Source organism: Myotis daubentonii, chromosome 1, assembly GCF_963259705.1.
Source record: "Myotis daubentonii chromosome 1, mMyoDau2.1, whole genome shotgun sequence".
In the NCBI taxonomy this organism is placed as follows: domain Eukaryota; kingdom Metazoa; phylum Chordata; class Mammalia; order Chiroptera; family Vespertilionidae; genus Myotis; species Myotis daubentonii.
Window position 1 is genome coordinate 168,448,002 of NC_081840.1, and position 25,097 is coordinate 168,473,098.

General features: G+C 39.1%; 1 protein-coding gene across 2 annotated transcripts in view; it reads left to right on the plus strand.

Annotated features, from left to right (window-relative positions):
- The window catches only part of UNC5C (unc-5 netrin receptor C), a 369,634-nt gene that overhangs the window by 199,569 nt on the left and 144,968 nt on the right, over positions 1-25,097 (plus strand). For both annotated transcript variants that reach the window (XM_059665102.1, XM_059665093.1), the window contains exon 2: positions 15,201-15,422. In XM_059665102.1, coding sequence (XP_059521085.1) covers positions 15,201-15,422 — 222 coding nt within the window. The remainder of the gene's footprint in view (positions 1-15,200; positions 15,423-25,097) is intronic.

Below are 25,097 nucleotides of genomic sequence, written 5' to 3' on the forward strand. Positions count from 1 at the left end.
CAATCCATTGCTCTCTCAAACTTTGGAAAATGATATGTTGCTATGTCAATGGACTAGCTGTATTCACAGAACGGCTCTTCACTTCCCGAGCTCACTGAAGTGGAAGACAGCAAGGGTAGGCATTCCTGAAAAGAACCACATGTGCTCAAAGACCTGGATTTTCTAGGCCTGGGTGTGTTTCTGATAAAACACCTCCTTAACATGAGGAAACCTTGTTATTCTTCCTTGCCACAAATCATTGGCCTTTATATTTGTAAAGATTGTCAACTCCTATTTCTCTTTTTGGCGGTTTGACAAAACAGAGACCTTATTGAAAGGAAAACTGATACTGTTCAAAAAAAACCCACCTCCTATAAAAAAAAAATCCAGAGCTGTACTCTCAGTGTCCCTGTATCTATTCAAACCACCCTTCTCTGTCTCAGTTTATACTACTTCATAAACATTTTTTATATTATTGGTATTCTAAAGAAGCACTTCAAATGCAAGCAAAGATTTTTGCTCAAAAATAACAGCTAAAAGTTGTTAAACTTTGCAGTTGAGTTGTATTATGTATCTTAGGATACTTTCCTTACATTCTTTTTGCACATTGTCGTAGCTTGTTATTACTTATATGACAATAATTTAAACAGTGCTAATACCTTATTCTGGGAAGCAGTTAACAGTTTTCAGATTGCTTACACATATTCGTGTCACTCATCTTTGATTGTTCCTCTCCATATAATGAACAATGAATTGCTAAGTCTTTTTTTCTCTCTAAACTTAAAGACTAGCTTCTACAGGTAATTTAAAGCAGTTATTATAAACATGTAGGCTTTAGTAAGTTAGAAAGTAAACCAAATAAAAGGGCAATGAGAACATATCGCTGTGATCTGAAGAGTATAGCACATATAGGTTGCACAAAATTATATATTGAAAAACTAGCATCTGTACATTACTCATTTTGACCTGGAGCTAATAAATAGATGTTGGCACCTCCTTGAGAAACTCCACAGAGCCTATTATTCATCAGGTGATTCTCTAAGTCTGTGTGTTGAGTGATAGTCAAAAGGAATTTCTGCTTCTTATTAGCTGTGTGGACCTTGAGCCAGTTAACTGGCCTCTCTGTTCTTTTGTTTTGTTTTGTTTTGTTTTGTTTTGTTTTGTTTTGTTTTGTTTTGTCTTTACAGTGAGATAACGTGAGAATTAAATGAGGGAATAAATTATAAAGTACTTAGTGGGATACCTGGCATTTTGTAAGTGCTTTATAAGTATTTGTTATTTTTTTGTCATTGTGTAAACGCCATTTCTAACAATAGCACTGTAAGAAAATTGTCTTCACAAACAAGTTTCCATGCTGTGGAGGCAGCATCACCCATGGAGTTCTCAGAATCACAAAGCCAGAAGGACCTGAATTTCTTTCACACTAAACTATCAAAACTCATGCTTTTATCTATGAAAAACATAGGGAACTTATTATAAAAAAGTCACATACTGCCATAGCCTGTTTTCCCAGTGGTTAGAGCGTTGGTCCAGGGAACGAAGGGTCTTGGGTTCGATTCCAGTCAAGGGCATGTGCCCAGGTTGTGGGCCAGATCCCTGGAAGGGGGTGTGCAGGAGGCAGCCGATCAGTGATTCTCTCTCATCATTGATGTTTCTATCACTCTCTCCCTTCCTCTCTTAAATCAATAAAAACAAAACAGAAAACAAAACAAAACACTTTCTATTTAAAAAAAAGTTGCATTCCACATGATAGCTGAAAAATGAGATGCCAATATAATATTATTAAACAATGTAGAAAAACAGTTTTATATAGAAATCTTCCCTTACCTCTTCTTAGAAACTGTACAGGTAGCAATTGCTAAACTGAGAAAACACTTCTCTGGCTTTAACCAGGAGAAGGTAGACAGAGGCTATCAGTAAATCTCATTCATTCTTCAGCCCTAGAGCTCAGCCCTCTTATCAACAACAAAAGCTACACTCCCCATCTTTACATTTTCAAACCAAATAAAAGGAATATTTTCTGTTTATTTGTAAAACACGGTACTAGCAATTTGGCAAATTTTAAGTTTATCTCAGTAAAAAACAAACAAACAAAAAAAAACTAAGTGGTGCCACATTCCCAGACTTATTTCCTTTGATCTTCATTTTTGTCTTTTTCTAAATTTACAACAATATTACAATTGCTGCTCAATTCTGAAGTTCAATATAATTCCCAAAAGGAACTTATTAGGAATCAGTTCAGCTACACTTAATTCTCTTTTTGTTGTCGTTGCAGAATTTCATTATAGTTCTAAATATAATAGTACATTTTTAAAAGTTTAGCTGTCTTTAGTGAGACCAGAGTCTTTGGAACTTTTTGTTTACTCGTAAACTTCTAGAAATGCTGAAGCATTTGTCATATTTCAAAATCTAGTCTTTATCTGAGACATTAAGGTAGACTTAGGTCTTGGAAGATTTTTTTATCTTATAGAAATACTTCATTGCTTTCAACGTCATGTAAAAATGGCAGGTTAAGCTGAAGTGACAAAAAAAATGCCTGAGGGGGAACTTTGAATCACTTTGAAAGAAAACTGTTTTCGCCCAAGATTTGTCCAGTTTTAATTAGTTGTGGGGGTTACACGCAGGAGAAAAGGCCAGGAGCCTAAAGGGATTTCAGGAGTAAAGTGTCAAGGGGAAGTGAAGTCTCACATGGAGAAGGGGGTGCTGCCTTCAGGTTTAATGATTTTGTGACCCACTGTCAGCTGCTGTGATTCCCAGTGGCAGGGAGCTGAAAATGTGACATATTAACCACCCCTGTACCTTGCAGTGGTACATTGAGATGATGCATGCCCTTCCCATCTTCTTCAGGATACTGGGTAATTATCCTTCAAAACAGTAAATTTTGGAAGAATGAAATTTGCTCCATCAAAAAGGGTAAAAAATGGAAATATTGGTTCATAATCAGTACCCTCACTCAGCAGGAAGAATTAATCCTTTAATCCTCTCCCAGCAAAAACACGAAATATGAATTTTATCACATGCCACATGGAAACTATGCACAGGGATCCAGCAGCTTAAGATAACATGGTTTTTAATAATGGTTCTGACGCTGTCTTTGTTAGAAAACATCTGCAGAAATTTTGGTGTCATGCAACATTACCAAACCATAAAGTTACAGTGGCTTTGGGTTTGTTTGTTTTTGAACATTGGATGTTAGCTTATACTAAACGTTGCAGGATAGTGGTTGGCACATAGTAATCATAGCACCAACTTTGACAAATGATGGATCAAGTAAAGCAGAGAGTTTACTATAAAAAGCAGTAGTCAAGCCCTGGCTGGTATTTCTGAGTGGTTAGAGCATATGATCTCAGCTTCAATTCCCAGTCAAGGGCATGTACCTGTGTTGCAGGTTTGCTCCCTGCCCACAGTTGGGTTGTGTTCAGGAGGCAGCTAGTGGATGTGTCTCTCTCACCTCTCTCTCTCTCTCTCTCTCTCTCTCTCTCTCTCTCTCTCTCTCTCTTTCTCTCTCTTTCTCCACCCCCAACTTCCACTCTCTCTGAAAAACAATAGAAAAAAATATCCTCATGTGAGAAGTAAAACAAACAAACCAAAAAAGCAATAGTCAACACAAAGCATTTGTATTTTTAGTGCTATATATGTACCCACACACATTTATACACACACACACACACCTGCATAAGTAACTTGTATAGAGAAAGATCCAGAACAGTGCACACTAGTGTCGACAGTAGGTAGGTTTGGGGAGTGGGATGGTGGGAAGTGATATAGTAACTGCAGTTTGTATATGGAGATTATTAATGAAAAACAAATTTGGAAATTTTATTTAAAAATTATGTCTAAAATTTAAAAAAAGAGAAAACTAAGGTGAGACAAAACTATATACCCAAAAGAAAGAATGGGAACTCCTAAGAAGTTACTAATTCAAAATCTAAAGTTCAATAGGAAATAAGGCATTATACGTGCAGAGCAAATATACATAAGTGGGAGAAATTTTAAAAGCTGTTTATGGACTATAGGATGACCAAATTTGGATTTGGCGAAGAGGTGGTAAATAAGCTAAATATAAAATCAATTTTGGGCCATGTTTTGTTGAGTCCTGAAGGTTTCCAGCAGAAGCTGTTATGAATCCACTTTCTGTTTACAAGTGGTCATATAGTAAAGTGGTAGAGATGGAATTAAGAGAGGAAAGTCAGGATCAAGGCAAATCAACAAGAAAGCCCTTATAATAATCCAAATGAAAATGGTAAGGGCTTCAAATTGAGTTCTCATGATGAAAAGGAGAGTAAGGATTGATGTTGAGGGAGACAATGTAATGCTGTACAAGTAGATGGATTCAATCAGGTGGGGAGATAGGACTTCAAGCTTTCACTATGAGAATGATATTATATAGTCAGAAAAAAGGAGCTGAACAAAAAGGATAAGCTGGCTTCAGAGTGAAGACATGTTCATCTGATATTGATGCTGAGGATAGTGTTGAAAAAATAGATAAAATTTCCCATCCCATGAAACTTGTTGTTTTGTGGGAGGGAAAAGAATAATAAGCAACTAACTTAGTGAACAAGCTAGTTTGAGATGGCGATAGGTGATGCGAAATCAAATAGAATGATGTGTTCTTGGAGAGAAACACCAAGCGATTGATATTGGGTGGTCAAGAATCTTACTTTATCAAGGAGACATCTTGAACTAAAACCTAAATGGCAAAAGGAGAGGGAAGATCTTTTCTAGAGGGGCGAAGAGCAAGTGCAAATGCCCTGAGGTTGGTGTGTTCAAAGATATAAATACCAGCCAAGAACAAAGGTCAGGATGGTAGAAAATGAGACAGAGAGAGAAGCCAGCACCAGTCAGATCAGGAGTGTCCTTGTTGGCCTTGGTAAAGAGTCTGATTTCATTCTTGGTCAATGCAAAGACATTGACAGTTTTAAGAAGTAGGGGTGGGGGAGTGGAAGGTTGTGCATGTGACATGATCTGATAATTGAAGTTAGTGATGTGGATGAGATGCCCAAGGGAGAGACTAAAGGAATGAACCTTAGTAAGTGTTGAACTGTATTCAAGCAGGGAAGAAGAAAGAGAAAGGTCAAAGAGGTGGGGCAGGAAGCCATCTAGTGCTAATGCACAGTCCCCGAGAGAGGAGAAAGTTTCAAAAAGGAGGGAGTTGAGCGTTGAAGTCAAGTGTCAAATGAGGCCAAGAGGTTGAAGAGGCACTGTAATCAGATGCATCATGTTATTTCCCACTCACACAATGTTTTAAATTAAACTCATTATTTACTGAGGGAATATTCTTAATCCAAGCCTGTGTACGCCTTATGATATATGGTATTAATACTTGTGTAGAAGATAGTTGTAAATTTTTTTTTTAAATGCAGGAAATGGTTCTGTACTTATAAGTACTAAAGGACCACCTTTATAAAATGCATGTTTCTGTTGTATTTTGTGCAAAGATTTCTTTTTTTTATCTTAGAGAGAGAGGAAGGGAGAAGGAGAGAGAGAGAGAAACATCGATGCGAGAGAGAAATATAGATAGAGGCTGGGAGACGAACCTACAACCTGGATATGTGTCCTGACTGGGAATCAAACCCGAGATCTTCTGGTGTACTGAAGGCTGCTCAACAAACTGAGCCACACCAGCCAGGGCCAAAGATTTATTCTCATGATTTCTATTGATAGAGTAATCCCTATATCCTATTGTATAGCTCTTCTTTAGGAATAGCAATTCAAATGGAAAGGAAAACAAACTTGAAATCCGTGTCAGACACTGGACTACATATCAGTTATGCAGAAATGAATAAGATAAACATTGTTTTTAGTGTTCTGAACTTGCCTTGCAGTGGTGGAGAAATACAAACAAGAAGAAGAGCAGAGAGTAATGGAAGATGACAGCAGGGGCTAATGTCCAGCATTTTGAGGGGGGAGGCATTCAAGGGAAGGGATATTTGATAGCAAAAGTTAAGAAACAGGATGGCAATGAAGTTGTGATAAGGATTATGGCACTTTTATGTGTCAGTTTGGCTAGGCTGCTGTTGCTGTTTATTCAATCAAACGCTGATCTGGCCTTTCAACTTCTGGAATGAGACACACCCAGACTATCTAGGATAATGTCTTTTTTTTCAGGGTGTTGTTTTTTTAATTTATCTTTATTGTTGAAAGTATTACAGATGTCCCATGTTCCCCATTGGTCACCTCCACCCCACAGCTGTCCCCCAAACATGGGTTATGCATATAAATTCTTCAATCTCTCTCCTCCTGCTCACCCATCCCTGCCTTCCCTCTGAGATTCCACAGTCTGTTCCATGCTTCGATGTCTTTGCATCTATTTTATTCATCAATTTATTTTGTTCATTAGATTCCACATATGAGTGAGATCATGTAATACTTGTCTTTCTCTGACTGGCTTATTGTGCTTAGCATACCAATTATGGACTTAATCACATCCACAAATACCTCCACAGCAGCACCTACATTGGTGTTTGATTGAATAACCAGGAAATGTGTTCCTGGCCAAGTTGGCACATGAAACTGACCATCACAGAGAGTCTCCTATAAAGAGATCAGCATGTGTCCTGTGAATATATTATAACATTGAGTTTGCAAATCTTTGATTCTCTTAAACTATAGATCATTATTTTAGTTAACTAGTAAGGGTTACCCTTAAGTTTATGTTGTCTTATTTATCTATTGAGAATTGCTCGATTTTAAAAAATATATATATTTTATAGATTTTTTTACAGAGAGGAAGGGAGAGGGATAGAGAGCTAGAAACATCGATGAGAGAGAAACACTGATCAGCTGCCTCCTGCACACTCCCCACTGAGGATGTGCCCGCAACCAAGGTACATGCCCTTGACCAGAATCGAACCTGGGACCCTTGAGTCCGCAGGCCGACGCTCTATCCACTGAGCCAAACTGGTCAGGGCGAGAATTGCTCAATTTTTATAATTTTCTTCTGAACTTGTTTTTGAACTTGTTCTGAACTTGTTCTTCAGATTCCTGAAGTTCATAATCTATACTAACAATAGACAAATTTGTAAATTGACCATCCCTTTGTGATACCCATAGCCAATCAGGAGTGAGTATGCAAATTAACCAGACAAAGATGGTGGGCCTGTGGGCAGCACGCACGCCTGCAGACGCCAAGTGGCCGGGGGCAGGGCAGGGCAGGATGCAGGCGTTCCACACCATCCCAGTTGCTCCAGGTCTCTGGGCAGTGTGGGAAGGCAGAAAGATGGTTCCGGGCAAAAGCGAAGGCAGAAAGGCGGCTCTGGGCTAGAGCGAAGGCAGAAAGGTGGCTCTGGTCGGAGTGAAGGTGGTGCCAGCAGCCAGGGGAAGGAAGGCCTATTCTTGCACAAATCTTCATGCATCAGTCCTCTAGTAGGAGTATAGGATTTGTAACCCTAACTATTAATAGAGAGTAAGAAAATAGAACTTTTCCTTAACTCACTATGTAAGTCTCTACACATCTTAGCAAACCTTTCAAATATCCTAAAATTAAAGCACTCTAAAGTGAATGTCAAGTACTGATAAGTTATGAACATCTTCTTTACATCACTAGATTAATTGACCAATTTGTATTATAAATTTAGGTGATCATTGCCCTAACCGGTTTGGCTCAGTGGTTAGAGCATCGGCCTGCAGACTCAAGGGTCCCAGGTTCGATTCTGGTCAAGGGCATGGACCTTGGTTGCAGGCACATCCCCAGTGGGGAGTGTGCAGGAGGCAGCTGATCGATGTTTCTCTCTCATCGATGTTTCTAACTCTCTATCCCTCTCCCTTCCTCTCTGTAAAAAATCAATAAAATATATTTTTTAAAAAATTTAGGTGATCATAAATGTAATGTCTTTTATTTCATATTTTATAAGTAAAAGTACTTCATTGAGAGATAAAACGCAGCTTCAACTTTCACAGTGGTGACAGTTGTAGCATATAAAAGGCAAATCAACAAATATTTGTTTTTGAACAAAATGTAAGAAAGATAGTAAACTATTTTAGTTCAAAGTCAGAGGTCACAGTGATAGGAACATTAGACAATGGAAAATAAGAGGAAAATGAAGTAAACTAGGTAGAATGAAATAAATGCTATACAAGTAATATGTTTTAATGGAGACATCATGTAAGGCTTTATGGTGTCAATATAATTGATTTGCGTAGGTCTAAGTTAGTGAAGAGCCCTAAAGAGGTTATTAGACTGAAGCAATAGTTGCACATGGGATTATTTAATCTTCTTAATTTGAATAAAAACTAAAAAAACACACACATTAAATATATTGAAATCATCAATAATGTAGTATTTGTGGGGGGAAATGATGTGGCATTTGTAAGACCTAGTTCAAATAGAAGGTAAAACTTCCCCTTAAGGCCTTCAAGTCTTCTTCCCAGAAGTAATTCCTGTTAATATGTCTGTGTGTGCAGCTTGTAGGCTTTACCTTACACTTCTTGTGACTTACTGAAGCAGCCATTTACACACACACACACACACACATACACTAACATGCTTCTTTCCTTCTTTCTTCTCTTCTCCCTCTTCTTCCTTCCTTCATCTTCCTTCCTTGCTTTACAAAGAGCAGCATCATTTTAATACAGATTGGCTAAGAACTTGCTTTATTTGCTTAGTTAATAATGGTTGTCCTTCTGATTTTATACATAAAAAATCTGCTTCCTTATTTTTACGGTTGAAACAGTATTCTCTAGGGAGGACATATTACAAATAATTATCTAACCATCCCTCAAATGATTTTTAGTTGTTCTCAGTTTCATTCAAATAGTTAATTCCAGCTGCCTTTTGTTGTTATAATACACTTATTTTTTAAATAAACAATGCTGCAGTGAACATCTTTGTATGCGCGCGTGCGTGTGTGTGTGTGTGTGTGTGTGTGTGTGTGTGTGTGTGTGTGTGATAGTGTCTATTACATAGATTCCAAGAAGGAGAATAACCTATTTGGAGATATGCAGAGATTTAATTTTTATTTATATTGTCAAATTATATCTACTATAATATCAATTTACACCACAGCCAGTACATACAAGTTCACATTAACTTAACCCCTCATCAATCCTTAAATATTTTTGAGCTAATTTGAAAGAAAAAAAAAATCTTGCCATCTTGCTTTATATTGTATTTATTAAATTACTTGAAGGAGAGAGTAAATAAGTTTTTGAAAATTTTTTCTAAGAGCATGATATATACACATGGCAGAAGTAGAGAGAGTAGGCAGGAAAACACATAGAACAATTTTATATTAGTAAAAGTCGGAGATCATAAAGGCTTAAACTAGAGCAGAAGGAGAAGCCGAGACAGAAGGAGGTGCCTCTGTTTCACAGGTAAGTGCATGTCAGATAGCATGTTGACTTCACGTCACTGTGAGTAATGTATGGACATGGTTTAGGTAGAAAGTGTGTCTTTGAAAGCAGAAAAGTGTTTTTTTTTTCTTGTGGAGTTGGAAATTATTCAGTACCTCCAAATTGCACAATACATTTATGGCATTATATATTCAGCTACTTAAATTTAAATGATGAATCCATTAATATGTTGCTTGAAATATAGAGCATAGTCTTTGTCTTCCAAAGGATATTTTAATCAAAATATTAAAAAAATAAGCTGGAGTCTTATTCAAATAGTTAATTCCAGCTGCCTTTTGTTGTAATATATCATGAATTATCTCTCTGATGGATGGGCAGCCAAATGCAGATAAAATTAGCTTTGCAGTCATTCATTTTAAATTGCTCTTGAATCATTTGGAAGTAAATTCCATTTCAGCAGAATATGCTTCAGGTCTCTGACAAAGAGATAATAGTCCTATATTTTATGATATAAGCAATAATAGTTTAAGTCTTATGATTCTGAAATACAGAAACTTATGTATTAAGTTGATGAAAATTAAAGCTTGATATATAGCAATAAAACCAGCAACCAAAAACTTCCTAGATTGATGTGCCTAGCATAATATTTTCCTGTCGAGAATTAGGTGGAATGAAAGTCTATAAAAATAATACATGGTGCAAAGCTTTCTTTTCTTGTATATAAATGACAAAACAAAAGGCTGTGTGAGATAACAGAGAAAGGAAATACTGAGATTTACCTGATTTCTAGATGAGAATGTCAATAGCATTACTGAGTAATAGTAGAAAGTAGGAAATTAAGTCAAGTATTAGAGGAGGGCAAAATGAATAGTTATGTCATATCGAAATAAAAAAGGCAGTGATAGCTCAAAGTTAATACTGAATTCAATGTACAACACAAAGCCAACTCAGGAAATTTTATTTTGTTAACTTGAATGAACTTCATGTAGAAAGTGTATTTAGCAATGTAATTAATCAGTCATGTTGCCCAATAATGTAGTCAATGACAGCATCTGGGTGTGCCTTTACACAACATAAACATTTGGAATAACTGTGGCGTGTTACCAGAAATGAGTTTCCAGTCTGAGGTGGTTGTTTACACATTGAGTTCCTATGATCACCCGAAGACTTCAGGAGCCTCTTCAGATATTTTGATTAAGAAGTAAAGTGGTAAGAGGAAGCACTCAGTGTTCTCCCTACTGAAAAATTAAATCATTGTTTCATAGCATCCAAGTTTTCAGCATGACCTTAATAATATCAGTAAGTTGGCTTACTTGTATAATAAAATGAAGTGCATGCTAGGAACCGATCTCAGTAAACAGTCTACCAGCTCAAAGAAGAATCTCCAACCTCATCATCCCTTGTATTACAGTCCCCTAGGGACTTGACAGAGTTTCCCTCCGTGGGACAGGGATTTCCTTGTTTTGGATCAGGCTCGTGGTGGGCACTGGGGTACGTCCAAAAGGAAAACATGAACAGATAAAACCAGACACTTGCACCTGCACACCATTGCAGGCACCTGTGCTTAGGAATTGATTGGAGTCTTGGTTTCATAGTTTGAAAAGCCGTATCTTTTCCAGAAAACATCCAATCACCATAAGAAGCTGGGGAACACCAAGTGCATTCCAAAATGAGTCTCCACTGATAGAGACGCAGTGTCATTTCTCAGACATCCCATGGAGGGGAACGCTCAGTGACTGACACTATAGACAGAGCCAGCTTCCTGGCTGTGGGGCCCGTCCTGTCACCCAGGGCCTGGGCTTGGTTTAATGCTCTGCCGTCACTGTCTCTGAATTCTTCATACATTTTAACAAGGATGCCCGGATTTTCACTCTGCAGTGGGCCACATAAATTTCCTAGCCAGTTAGTTCGTAGATGTTATTGTTATAACACTATATGTGTAACTGAATTTGAGACATTCTGCCAGGGGTGGGCAAACTTTTTGACTCGAGGGCCACAATGGGTTCTTAAACTGGACCGGAGGGCCGGAACAAAAGCATGGATGGAGTGTTTGTGTGAACTAATATAAATTCAAAGTAAACATCATTACATAAAAGGGTACAGTCTTTTTTTTTTTTAGTTTTATTCATTTCAAACGGGCCGGGTCCAGCCCGCGGGCCGTAGTTTGCCCACGGCCTAAGCTCTAACATACCTTGTGAATCCTTTAGGAATGATCAAAGTTGTCATATTTATGCTTCTATAAGGTTTTTATTGACCTCCTGTACTGTGCCTGGCGCTATGCCAGACTTATGGAAAGTAAACATGAAAACAACCTAGTCCCCGCCTTCAAAGAGTATTTATTCTAGTGTTAAGCACTTGTTTCTATATAGTCCTGGCTTTTAAAAATTGGGAATAGTTGCATAAAACTGGCTGCAAAAACTGAAAAGTGGATTCTTCCACATATGTGTGAGGCAAATGCGTAGTGCAGAGGAACTAAATGTTCCTGGAGAGGAATGTGTACATGGTCCTTTTTTTTTCTCGCTAAATACACATGGTGTTTAGTTAGGATCATTTTTTCCTTGTTAAATACATATAGATGTAGCCATGCTGGTTCCTTAAATACTCAGCAGTTTCCCTTTAAAAGTTTGGTTGAAGAGAATTGGGTTGCTTGTTTGATTTTTAAAATTTACTCTAGGAAAAAAAAATCCATTTCATAAAAAGACAATTTCTGAAATACCATTTTATTTTAAATTTAATGCTGACTCCATTTTTGTCTAGAGCAAGGAAAGCGTTCTCTTAGCAGGCTTAACCTGATGGCCGGGGAGCAGTTATCTGGGCCTATTTCCATGGCTGGGCCTGGTACCCAGGCTAACAGCGGTGAATGGAGAATGAGGTATTCCTCACCACCCATTTGCATGTTGTTATCTCTCTCCCACTATACATACCTTACTGGCACAGAATCTTGAAAATTATCTTCATAAATGTCATTCCCAACACCTGAATTGAGTACTAGAAATGATGTGCCATATTGCCTGATGTGAATTCATCTAGAGCACAGACTTAAATATACTGTATGTATATTATGAGAAATATTAATAAGCTGATATGCTGTGGTTAGTTAAGGTATCTTTCTAGATCAAATTTAAGACATGAGATTCCTACAGAGCTAGAATTATGTGCAAAAGAAACACTGGATTTACCACATGATGAAAACATTTCAAATGATAGAAATAATTCCTATTATAACTTGCACCTTAAATGTTATTAAGCATATTGAAAAAATCAACACTTTATAAAGCCTCGAACCAAGACATAGAATTATTTTTCTTTATTTGTAGTAATCCTCTTGTCTTAAAACCCCAAATTAAGGAAATACAAAGTTATTTTGTCCACATATTTTTTTAAAGTACATTATTGAATAATTACTTTTTCCCCCTCAACTTAACAGTGTTCCTTCTGACTTGAAGATATGTGTGACTTCCTCAGCTTCCCTTAGACCTCACAGTAGTGTGCAATAAATAATCAGAAAAGAGAAATACATGCTTTGGCAAGGCAGGGCAATCAATGTTTAGTGCCTCTCTATCTTTCTGTAGAATATAAGTGTATAAGTACTTTTGTTACATTATTGAATAAGGTAAGGAAATATATAGCCTTCAGATGTCTTGTAGTCATCATTCCTTCTAAAGGAACAAGTCTCACCTTCTAAACCAATGGCTTGGGTGGCTTTTTATAGTTTGCACACCTGAATAAATACATTGTTATGAAAGACATATGCAAGTTCTTGTGTGTATGAATATACACCCATAGTAAAAATAAATCTAATTGACCCTCTGCCTTCATGAACAATAATTAAAAACAATAGCTAACATTTTACAGCGTTCGGGTCTGATATTTTATGAAGCTTTATTGATTATCTGCAGCCTGTCATTACATATAACAGGCAGTGCTTCAAAAGAAAAAATTGAACAATGCCTTCAAGACATCAGCTCCATGCTGATGGATCTAATACCTCAATTCCCCATTCCTTTGCCTTTCTGAACTATTGTTTATTTAAGCAGTTTTGAGTGTTCTTGCATATTGACTAAAGGAGCTGAAACTGACAGAGGCAGAGTTATCCTGTGGCACCCTGACAGTTTGGATCCTGTTGTTTAACAATAGAAAAACCAGAAGTGATGCTCTGCCTAAAGAAAGCAAATTAAAAAAAAAAGTGAGAAAGGAAGCTAGCCACAGGAAACGTCATTTACATCCAGTGTCAGGAATTTAAAATGATAGAGCAGCTTTGAAAGCTAGTTTTGTCTGTGATGCAAGTAAAGCCAATTTTTACTGCAAAACAAATAGGCAAAGACCGGATGCATTCCTGATTGACAGCTATCCCATGACCTACATGAAAAGTCCCCGGCCAGGGCCCTTAGTGGACAAACATCCACATAGTCCATGGCTGTCTGCCAAAACAGGTCAGCAACTGAGTGACCGATGAAATGAGTTGCAAGGTAACATCTGAGCAATCAGTCTTCAACTACCAATACCATAGCCTCTATTTGCTACTGAAAAAATAAGTAAATATATTTATATATATATATAAATATATATAAATATATATTTATATATATATAAATATATATATGTATACTTTATAGAACTTGTAAAAACTTTTAATTGTGACCTCAGAGTTTTAAATTTACATATTAGCCTGGGGTGCTTAATCAACATAGAGAATTAATAATAATTGTAGTCTCCTCTGCCCCTCATAGGAAGAGAATTATCGGGCTTAACTTATTTATAGTGTATGGGAAGACTTTTCTTAAAAAATACATTTTTATTGATTTTAGAGAGAGAGTCAGGGGGAGAGAGAGAGAGAAACATTGATGGGAAACATCAGTTGCTGCCCCCTGCAGTCCCCTATTGGGGAACAAGCCCACAACCCAGGCATGTGTTCTGATAAGGAATCAAACCAATGACCTCTTGGTGCAAGGGATGACGCTCAATCCACTGAGCCACACTGGCCAGGCTGGAAGACTATATTTTTATTTCACTTTGATGAAATGTAAGGATTTTTTAAAGGCACTTTTATTATTTTTTTAAATTTGGAATTATGCATAACCCAAATTAAAAGAAAAGATACCTTAAAGTGTGCAAATATATCAAGGGTTTTTAGGTTTTGTTTATTCATCAATGTTACAACAGCAGGTGACAGCAATATACTTAAACATTTTCAGTGATATAAAAATGAGACTATTCTTCTTCATAATAATATTTAGTAATATAATGAAAATAGGTTTGACTACTCGTATAACACATCTGACATTTGAGGTGTAGTTTCAAAATAAGATCAAACAGAATTGCTAGATTCTAGGCTCCATTGTGGCTCTCCTGTTGTCTGAATTGAAGTTATCATCTATATTTCTAGTACTTAGCATAATTCTGAACTCAATAAATATTTGCGGTTGAATGAATGAATATTTTATGTGGTGCACTTTTAAAAATAAGGGTAGATTTGATCCTTAATTCATGTTTCTAATATTCCTTCTCAATCCCTTGCAAAGATTTACCTGTGAACCTTGTATTTTTCAAAAGAATTTTTCAAAATTTGCTTTTACTTTTATCAACTCTCAAGGGTAACACTTTATAGTGGGAGGTGTAGTACTGTATCTGGAAATCCCAGTTTTAGAGGAAGACAAACCTGGGTCCTGATGGCACTTCCACTATTTTCTACCTGTGTGCCAGGGCAAGATATTTATTCTCCCTGATGTTGAGTTCTGCCATGCACAGAAATGAGAATAATCTAAATCCTTAACTGAGCAACCAGTCAATAGACCTAGCGTACCGCCTAGTGCACAGCAGTCATTCACATTGCTTCCTTAGATTACAAGGCATTATTTTTAAATGAGTAGCAAGTAAAATGCAGGTGTTTACTATGTTTGAACATTTTCCACTTTCTTCTTTTTTACCAGATGACGACTTTTTTCATGAATTGCCAGAAACTTTTCCATCTGACCCACCTGAACCTTTGCCACATTTCCTGATTGAGCCTGAAGAAGCTTATATTGTGAAGAATAAGCCTGTGAACCTGTATTGTAAAGCCAGCCCTGCCACCCAGATCTACTTCAAGTGCAATAGTGAGTGGGTTCATCAGAAGGACCACATAGTCGATGAGAGAGTGGATGAAACCTCTGGTAAGTTCTCCATTGCATTTGGACTACGACTTAGGATCCACTTACTACTTTAGCATGTCGTCATACTGTCCTTTCAATTAGTTAAACTGAAAGTTGAGTTATTATTCTGTGGCCAAAAGTTTGAATCAGTTTGGTTAGTATTTGGTGATCTCCTTTCATGTGTTGCAAAGTAAAATGTGATAAATAAATCTTGACTTGATTCCTGTTGGATTCCATGGAACTAAAACATGGTTCATGCTAAGATAAATAATGAAAATTAATAGACTGAAGAAATGGTAAATGTTGTAGTGAAAGATGCTGTTGGATTTCACTTCTGTGTCAAGAGCTGGTATCAGGTCTAAATAGCCTGTGATTGGGGAACACATTCAACTCAGGATAAATTGGACTTGTTTACATGACTCTCCAATGTTAATTCACTTGGATAATTTCTCCTTATACTTTTTCAAACAATCTAAAATGTTATAGATTCAAAGTATCCTGTATTCTTGCCTTACGTCTTAAAAAATGAACCCTAATTACTTAGCTCAGCTAAAGGTAAACTGAGGGTGATTGGGAATAGTGATAGTGTGGGGTCCATGCAGAAGAGAAATGGTGAGTGAGTCACCATCTATCAAGATGCATCTTGATCAGAGTATCTTTGCTCCTGGCATGGTTCAAACTCCTGATTGTATTGTGCTGTAAATATTCTTAACAGTAATAATAAAAGCGTAGAGAGGACGAAGTTGATTTTAATAACCTGTGAAATTTAGCTTGGCTATAAAGGAAACTTTCTTGATAGCAATTATTTACTCCACAGTGGGTAACTTAAGAGAGTTGTGGGATCTCCTAGAGTTATTTTAAATTGGAAAGATATATGTCTTTCCACGGTGGGTTAAGTGTTTTTGCTCTCCAGCAGGGAGAATAACAATGTGAACTTTCAGATCACTTCCAGATCTGTGACTTTATAAGATGAAGACATATATTTTAAATATTAAGACTTCGCTGATCCATATTCCCAAGCTAAATAGTGCCTATATGACAAAAGTGAAAGCACTGAAATATCTTCATTTTCATTCTTAAATATGGATACGTTTTGAAAATATTAATTGATCATATTTGTATCCAACTGTGGGATTAACCAAGGGCAAGCAAAGGCCAGCACCTGAGGGGGGTCTGCTTTTAATGTCTCTTAAAACATAAAGAGCATATTGAGGTGGTGGGACATAAAGAAACAGAGCGTACTGTGAACCGGCTGAGAAGAGGCATCTTTCTAAAACACACGTGAGGCATATATTTCTATAACACAAATGGTTTGAGAAAAATCAGGTGGCAGCTCTACCCAATTGTTTGTCAGTTTGTGAATCAATATGCTTACTGCATGCTAGCTGATGACTGCAGAAATGACTGGGTAGCCAACTGCAGGGTAGCTGACTTTAGGGAATTGTCCCACCTCTTGGTCTAATTACTCAGAAAATAACTTCACCAGATGTCTTCAAAATCTCAAGTGAATTGAATTTTATTTGTTTTAGCTCATTTATTTGTAAAGATTTCAAGCACAGAAGTTTTAATGGTAAGAAGAAAAGAAGGAAATCATAAAAGTTAAAATGAGAGTCACAAACATATTTAGGCTTCTCTTTACCAAAGTAATGAAAATGCCTACGTAGGAATATTAGAAATAAAAACAAAACTGCTCTGACATTGAGAATGTCTGACCAGAGAATAGTCAAACTTCTAAGGCATTTTACAATGCAATAAAGATGATTTTTCAAACCACGAGGTAGGCAGGTGGAAAAGTAAAAAAGGAGGTCACAGTTTAATTCCCGGTCAGGACACATGCCCGGGTTGCTGGCTCAAAACCCAGAGTAGGGAGTTCAGGAGGCAGCCAATCAATGATTCTCTCTCATCACTGATGTTTCTATCTCTCTCTCCCACTCCCTTCCTTTCTGAAATCAATAAAAAATATATTTAAAATAAAATAAATTATAGATTTTAGGGCTTTAATGTCATCATCATCATCACCACCATCATCACTAGGAGACAAATTCAATTAGTTGGTTGGTTAGTTGGTTGGTTGGTTGGCTGGTTTCATTGGTGGACAAAGCCTTCTTCATGAAGACAACATGGAGAAGTCTTATAATAAAGCGCTAGAGGCCTGATGCACGAAAATATGTGCAAGAGTAGGCCTTCCTTCCCCCAGCTGCCAGCACCAGCTTCCCTCCTCCAGCCACCAGCAGGCACCCGGGACCCGGGCTTCCCTCCTCCGGCTGCCCACAGGCACCTGGGACCCGGGCTGGCTGCCCTCCGGCCCTGGCTTCATCAGGAAGGATGTCCGGATTGACATCCGGAAGACGTCTGGTCTAATTAACATATTACCCTTTTATTATTATAGATTATTGATTTGAACATCCAAAGAAAACCAAGGTACAGACCCTCACTCTGAAAAAAAACACACACAACAAGAAAACCCTAAAACAAACATAAAAAAACACCTGGTTGTATCTGTGAACATACTAGTATAGAAATCAAAGGGCTAATTTAATTAATGTATAACTGTGTCTCTTTTTTTATTGAATTTACTAGAGGTCCAATGCATGGAATTTGTGCACTGGCAGGGTCCCTAATGGCTGCCGGCTGCCAGCTGGGTACTCCCTCCCTTCCCCTGGTTGGTTCTGCCCCGTCAAACTCCCAGAAGAACTCCAATCAAGGGGAAAATTTGCATACTATGCTTTTATTATGTAGGGTTGAGGTGATATTGGTTAATAAAATTATATACTAGTAGGTTACAGGTGTACAATTCTACAATACATCATCTGTATATTGTACTATGTGTTCACCACCCCAAGTCAAGTCTCCTTCTGTCCCCATTTATCCTCCCTTTACCCTCTTCTACCTCCCTCTCTCTGGTATTAGCCATACTGTTATTTATGTGGGGGGTTTTGTTTGTTTGTTTTGCTTAATCCCTTTACCTTTTCCAACCAGCCCTTCAACACTCCTCCCTCTCTTAAAGATATTTAATCAAAAGATCAGCAACCCATTAAAAAATTCAGCAGAGTTTGAACATGGAGATATAGGAAAAAAGGCAAATGATTAAAAGGCATCTAAGGAGATGCTGTCCAGATCAAAACAGGCGTTAGTATACAGGGCTGAAAAAGGAGTGGATAGAGAATATCTCATACTTTGTTGATGAGATTGGCACAATCTTTTTGAAAGACAATTTGCAAATAACAATCAATACTTAAATGTATGTACCCTTTCTTCACTAATTACAAATTTAGACAGTCTAAAGGTAAAAGTCTAAATGAGCACAAAGACTGCATGCAAGGTTGTCCATTGTACCCTTGTTACAGTAGCCTATCAACAGCTGTTTGTTCATTCCTAGGCTGGAATACTATGATGCTTTTTAAAGCAATGAGGTTTCTCCACATATAAAGCTATAGTAAAATCTCTCAGATAACATTTTAAGTGAAAACTGAAGTATGGAACTGTATATAATATTTTCTCATTATGTAGGAAAGAGGATACACATATATTTGTCTATGCATTGGGATTTTCTAGAGAATTATAACAAGTAGTTGGAAGCTCAGAATCTGGGGTGATAGGAGATTTCTTTTATTCTTTTTTCCCTCCAATTCTGTGAATGTGTTATTTTCATAATAAATAATGAAACCTTGGGGAGAAGGGGTAAGCTCAAAGTACTTTATTGCCTCTTTTTGCCTGCTATCACAAGTCTCCAATCTCTACCATATTGGGGGAAATGCGTAGGTCTCTAATAGTTAAAGCTCTTTGCTTTCCTGTGAAATCAGAAATATTATGACTGGTATTGAAATTGAACTGCTTGGTTTTGTTGGTGTTATTTTTAATCTCTGAAGCTGGATACACTCGAAAATTTGGTCCTCAAAATCTCCACTTAAAATAGTATGATTATAGTTTTGTTGGGGTCTTAATGGTTCCTAATCACAAGACATGTTAGAATACATTAAATCTTGAAATATATTACAAATTGGAGAAATCTTTTTGGTATTTAAAAATTAAAATTGGTTCTCAGATGACAGGACAGAGAGAAGTCATTGCAAACCAATTAATCTTTATAGATACTTCCATTTTAGAATAATGATATTGGAAGCATGTTTAGTGGCAATCAGATACATTGCCTTGCAGCTGAAAATAATCAACTGCATTCAAATATATTCTCATCAAAGGTACCTTCACATTGAAAAACTAAAGAACAATAAGCTGAAGAAAATAATGACAGTTCTTCTCTAACTCAAAAAATGTTTCCTTTTAAATATGGAATATTAAATAGACTCACTTGCTCTGAAGTATGAAGCAAACAATTATTTTACTCACTGAGCAAAGCTATACCACTGATCATAAAATGTACTGATTCAAGTTCATTCATTACTGGAATTGTTTGCCTTTCCATCACTTAAACCACATTTGCATTTCTTGCAAATATGTAATATTAGAAACAGAAAAGTGGAAAGCAGATCAGATGGTTTAGAAATTTTCAATATTCAGAAGCTCTTGATTTGGTAATCTATATATATAAAGAGCCAGAGGCCATCACAACCAAATGGATGACCGAACGGATGACCGAAAAGGCTGAGTGGGGTAACAAGGCCGGCAGGGGGGTTAGTGAGGGAGGACCAAATAACTGAGCAGCAGGCTGTGTGGGCTGACCAGGCCGGCAGAGGGGTTAGTGAGGGATGACAAAACAACTGAACAGCAGACTGCGTGGGGCGACCAAGCCAGCAGGGGAGTCAGTGAGGGATGACCAAACGACTGAACAGCAGGCTGTGTGGGATGACCAGGCAGCAGAGGGAGGCAGTGAGGTGCGACCAGGCTGGCAGGGGCACAGTTGGCACCAACAGGCCTGCAGGGGGTGGGCAGTGAGGGTTGACCAGGCCAGCAGAGAGGGGCCGTGAGGGGCGACCAAGCTGACATGGCGGGGGGTGGGGGGGCAGTTGGGGGCGACAGGCCAGCAGGGGGGGAGTTGGAGGCAACCAGGTTGGCAGGGGGGTGCAGTTAAGGTTGACAAGGCCAGCAGAAGGGGGCAGTGAAGGGCGACCAGGCCAGTGGGGGTGACCATACTGGCAGGGGGGCAGTTAGGGGCAACCATGCTGGCAGGGGGGCAGTTAGGGGCAACCATGCTGGCAGGGGGGCAGTTGGGGCAACCAGGCTGGCAGGCAGAGGTGGTTAGGGGTGTTCAGGCTGGCAGGGAGGCCAGTAGGGGTGATTAGGCAGGCAAGCAGGTGAGCAATTAGGAGCTAGTGGTCCTGGATTGTGAGAGGGATGTCCAACTGCCGGTTTAGGCCCGATCCCCTGAGGGGTCCCGGATTGGAAAGGGTTCAGGCTGGGCTGAGGTGATCCTCCCTCCCCTGTGCGCTATCATGCACTGGGCCTCTAGTATATTAATAAGTAACTAAGTTTCTTCAGAATTCCATTGAAATCTTGATCTGTTCAAAAATTTAAGGTTACATTTTTAAGCAAAATTCAGGCTTGGCTGCTTGCTTTCTTTCTATTTTCTGTTTTCAACCCTTGTTTCCAGGATACCTAAGATCCATCAACAAAAAGCAACTATTGCCCCTCTATGAAGAAGCAAGGGAGTTTGGAAAGATTTTCCGTTTACACCCCACATTAGCACAATGTTATCAATAGGAGCAACACAACAGCAATAAAACGAGTGCCAAGCTTTATGCTGGATGCCGTACACACATGAGGTTATTTAGCTACCACAACAATCACATCACATAATTTTAGGGTTTGTAAATGAGAACACTGGGGCTCGGCAGGATAACGAAACTAACTTGCCCAACTCTAACAGATAAGAGGGAACAGAGGCAGGAGGTGAATCCCTGATTTCAAAGCCTTTTCTCTTGGCCCTTGTATCCAGTGTCTCCCTAAATTCTGCCCAAACTACTATACCCAGAACAGACTAAAAATAAAAAAAATAAAAAGAGCTATCTATAATAATCTATAATAATAAAAGTGTAATATCCAAAATCACAGAACTACTAAACAGCAGAGCAACCATCCGAATGACCTTCTGGACGACCACGCTATGACACGCACTGGCGCCAGGCTAGCCAAGGCGGATGCGATGCAATTGGTTGGGGGGCCCATCATCACCCCACGATTGCTCCGTAGAGGGAGGCCCAGGCCACCCTCTGCACAGTTATTGATCCCAGGGCCCAGGCTGGGTGGGCAGGGCCTCCCTCTGCTGGGCGATCGATCACGGAGCCCCGCGATCTATCTCCCCAAAGTGGGAGCCCCAGGCTACTTGGCCAGTGGCCACAGAGGGGGCCCAGGCCACCCAGCTGGCAGCACTGTGGCAGGTGGGTGGGGCTTCCCTCTGCAGGGAAATTGATCTGGGGGCCCTGCGATCGATCACCCCACAGAGGGAGGCCCAGGCCAGCCAAGTGATCGCACCCCATGCCTGTCACCTGTAGAGGGAGGCAACTGGCGGCAGGGGTGGGGGGTGGGGGGTAGTGCTGCACAGATGGCAAGCAGTGGCAGGGGAGAAGGCGGGGCCAGCTGCTGGCAGCTGGGGCAAGGCAAGCCCCAATAGACCCTGATCACTGGCCAGGCCTAGGGACCCTACCCAAGGGGTCCCAGATTGCAAGAGGGTGCAGGTTGGGCTGAGGGACACCTCCCCACACCCGGTGAGCACTGAGCATCTAGACCTATATAATAAAAGCCTAATATGCTAAGTGTCTGGTCAACTGGTCAACCATTCAACCAATCAAAGAGTAATATGCTAATGATATGCTAAGGCCACTCGACTGCTCACTATGATGTGCACTGACCACCAGGGAGCAGTCAACTGGTCGACCAGTCACTATGATGTGCACTGAGCACCAGGGGGCAGACACTCCAACTGGTAGGTTAGCTTGCTGCTGGGGTTAGGCAGATCAGGACTGAGCAAGAAAGGCCAGACATGCCCTGGAGCCCTCCTGTGGTGGCCCCTCCCAGGCTGGCTAACGTCCTGCACCTCTCCCTGGCCCTGGTTGTGCACTGTGCAGTCCTTAGGCCTGGCCTGCACCCTCTTCACAATCCAGGACCCCTTGGGGGATGTCGGAGAGCTGGTTTCAACCCGATCCTGCAGGCCAGGACGAGGGACCCCACTGGTGCACTAGTTTGTGCACCGGTCCTCTAGTGTAATATAATGACCTCTTTTCTCAGGAAAAGAAATGTTGATTCAGTATGTCAGCTCAACTTTTATCTCTCGTGCTTTCATCTGCCTTTCTTGCCTTATGTCAGGTTTTCCAAATATGGCCTTTTGTGATTCTTTAATGTACTAACTTAAGATAGTATTTATGATTTGATACTTTTTATTCTTGAGTGTATTTAACATTTATCCAAATAACAAAAGGTGAGCCCTGACAGGGAAAGAAATTGATGAAGCGAAGCTATAAATGGGCACAAATTTAAGTGAACTGCATTTCTCAAAATGGAGTTCTCATAGATAAGCCATGCTCACTCAGTTCCCTGTTTATTGCAGTTATGGCACAATTGAAATTCTTTCTCCTCTTGTATTTCTATCTCATACTCCTCTTCTCTCCATTCCATGACCAAAAATAGAAATTTCAGCTTCATCCTTTACTCCAACAAAATGATCATCAAATACAGCCAATTTCACCTCAGAATTCTTCCACAAAACAATCTTCATTTTTAATTCTTGCTGCTGTTCCCTATTATAGGCCTCCATTATATACCCCTTACTTTATTCATGAGGCCTCCCAACCCTTCTTGATTTCAGCCTTTCTCCTAGCCATCCATTCTCCAAGTAGTTATAGGGCTAAGTCAGCGGTTCTCAATCTGTGGGTCGCGACCCCTTTGGTGGTCGAACGACCCTTTCACAGGGGTCGCCTAAGACCGTCCTGCATATCAGATATGTACATGACGATTCATAACAGTAGCAACATTACAGTTATGAAGTAGCAACGAAAATAACTTTATGGTTGGGTCACAACATGAGGAACTGTATTTAAAGGGCCAGAAGGTTGAAAACCACTGGTCTAAGTGTTTATATTATTTTAATTTCTTAAAATACATAATGGCTTTCTTTTCTCCATGGAACAAAGTACATCTTCTCTGGTAATATAGTCAAAAGCTTCAGTACAGTCTGTTCCTAATCAAACTCTCTAGCCTTATTCTAATAGCTTCTCCCCCAGCACATGCCTCATATACTAGGTCAATATGGCTTTTCCCTTAAACTTCATTCAATGAACCACCAGGGTCTTATCAATGCTATTTCATGAGAAGAAGAAGAAAAAAAAAAAACCAACAAAAGCTTTATGGTTAAATAATTTAGGAAATTGCAACAGTTATATTCTCCTTTTTGAGGAAAAAAAAAGTCAATTTGCGTGTAAAAGTCCTGCAGTTCTGCAGTGAAAAACATTTTTTAACCTCATATTTGGCAACTAAAATCTTTTTCACAGAACCTTTATCGTGAGAACTTAATGTCACCCCATTACACGATTTAGAAAATGCTGCTTATATAATTTCAGCAGGAAATTAGGTGGGATTTTTAAAAATTGATTAAATGAAGGCAAACACTCTTTACTCTATGCTATTATATCTTATAATCATAGAAACTAAGTTGTGAGACTACAACAGTAATTTAAACGCTGAATTATCAGCATGCTCTTCATTAAATAGAGTGTGATTGGTTTTTCGTTATCTTGACTTGGTAGTCCTACTTACGGCCCATGGAACTTTAGGAAATAGGTCTGTTCACCTTCTGGCCTCTTACTAATCTTTAATACTAAAAGGGACAGTTCTCTTATCAGTCTCCTTTCCCAAGTTATTGCTCCTCTGCAGTGTAAACATTATGAGATGAAGCATAAGCTCCGTGAAATCAGGGATTGTGTCTTTCTCACTCTTCTAGTTCATGCATAACTTGGTGTTGGGTACTTTTAGGTGCTCAATACATATGTATTGTATGAATTAATGACTTTATACCATACTTTCTCCCATCCCACCTCTGTTAAAATCTTACTCATTCTTAAAGAAGTATCTCAAATGAAATCTCATGGATGAATCTTTCTATAAAACCCAAGTCATACATGTCTACATTTCTCTTATTTGTACTTCCGTTTTCATTATAAATGTGAAGTGTAAATGTGTAGTAGGTTAAACCATATGAAATTATCAATATTCAACCATTTTGAGGAACAAAACGGTAATTTCTTATAATTTAATATCGTATTATTTTAAAGTGTTATATTCATCTATAATAAAAATAAGCATAATATGCTAATTAGACTGGACACCTGAAGGACCTTCCAGACGTCATTCCGGATGTCCTTCTGGACAAAGCCACAGCACATTCCTGAGGCGGAGCGGGGGGGAGGACTTATTTGGACCGCAATATACCTGGCCGAGGCAGAGGTGGTTAGGGGCACTCAGGCAGGCAGGCAGAGGGGTTAGGGGCAATCAGGCAGGCAGGCAGAGTGATTAGGGACAATCAGGCAGGCAGGTGAGAAGTTCAGGGTGATCAGGCAGGCAGGCAGAGGCAGTTAGGGGCGCTCAGGCAGGCAGATGAGCAGTTCAGGGTGATCAGGCAGGCAGGAGCCAGCGGTCCAGGATTGCGAGAGGGATGTCTGACTGCTGGTTTAGGCCCGATCCCACCTGGAAGTCAGACATCCCCCAAGGGGTCCCGGATTGTGAGAGGGTGCAGGCCAGGCTGAGGGA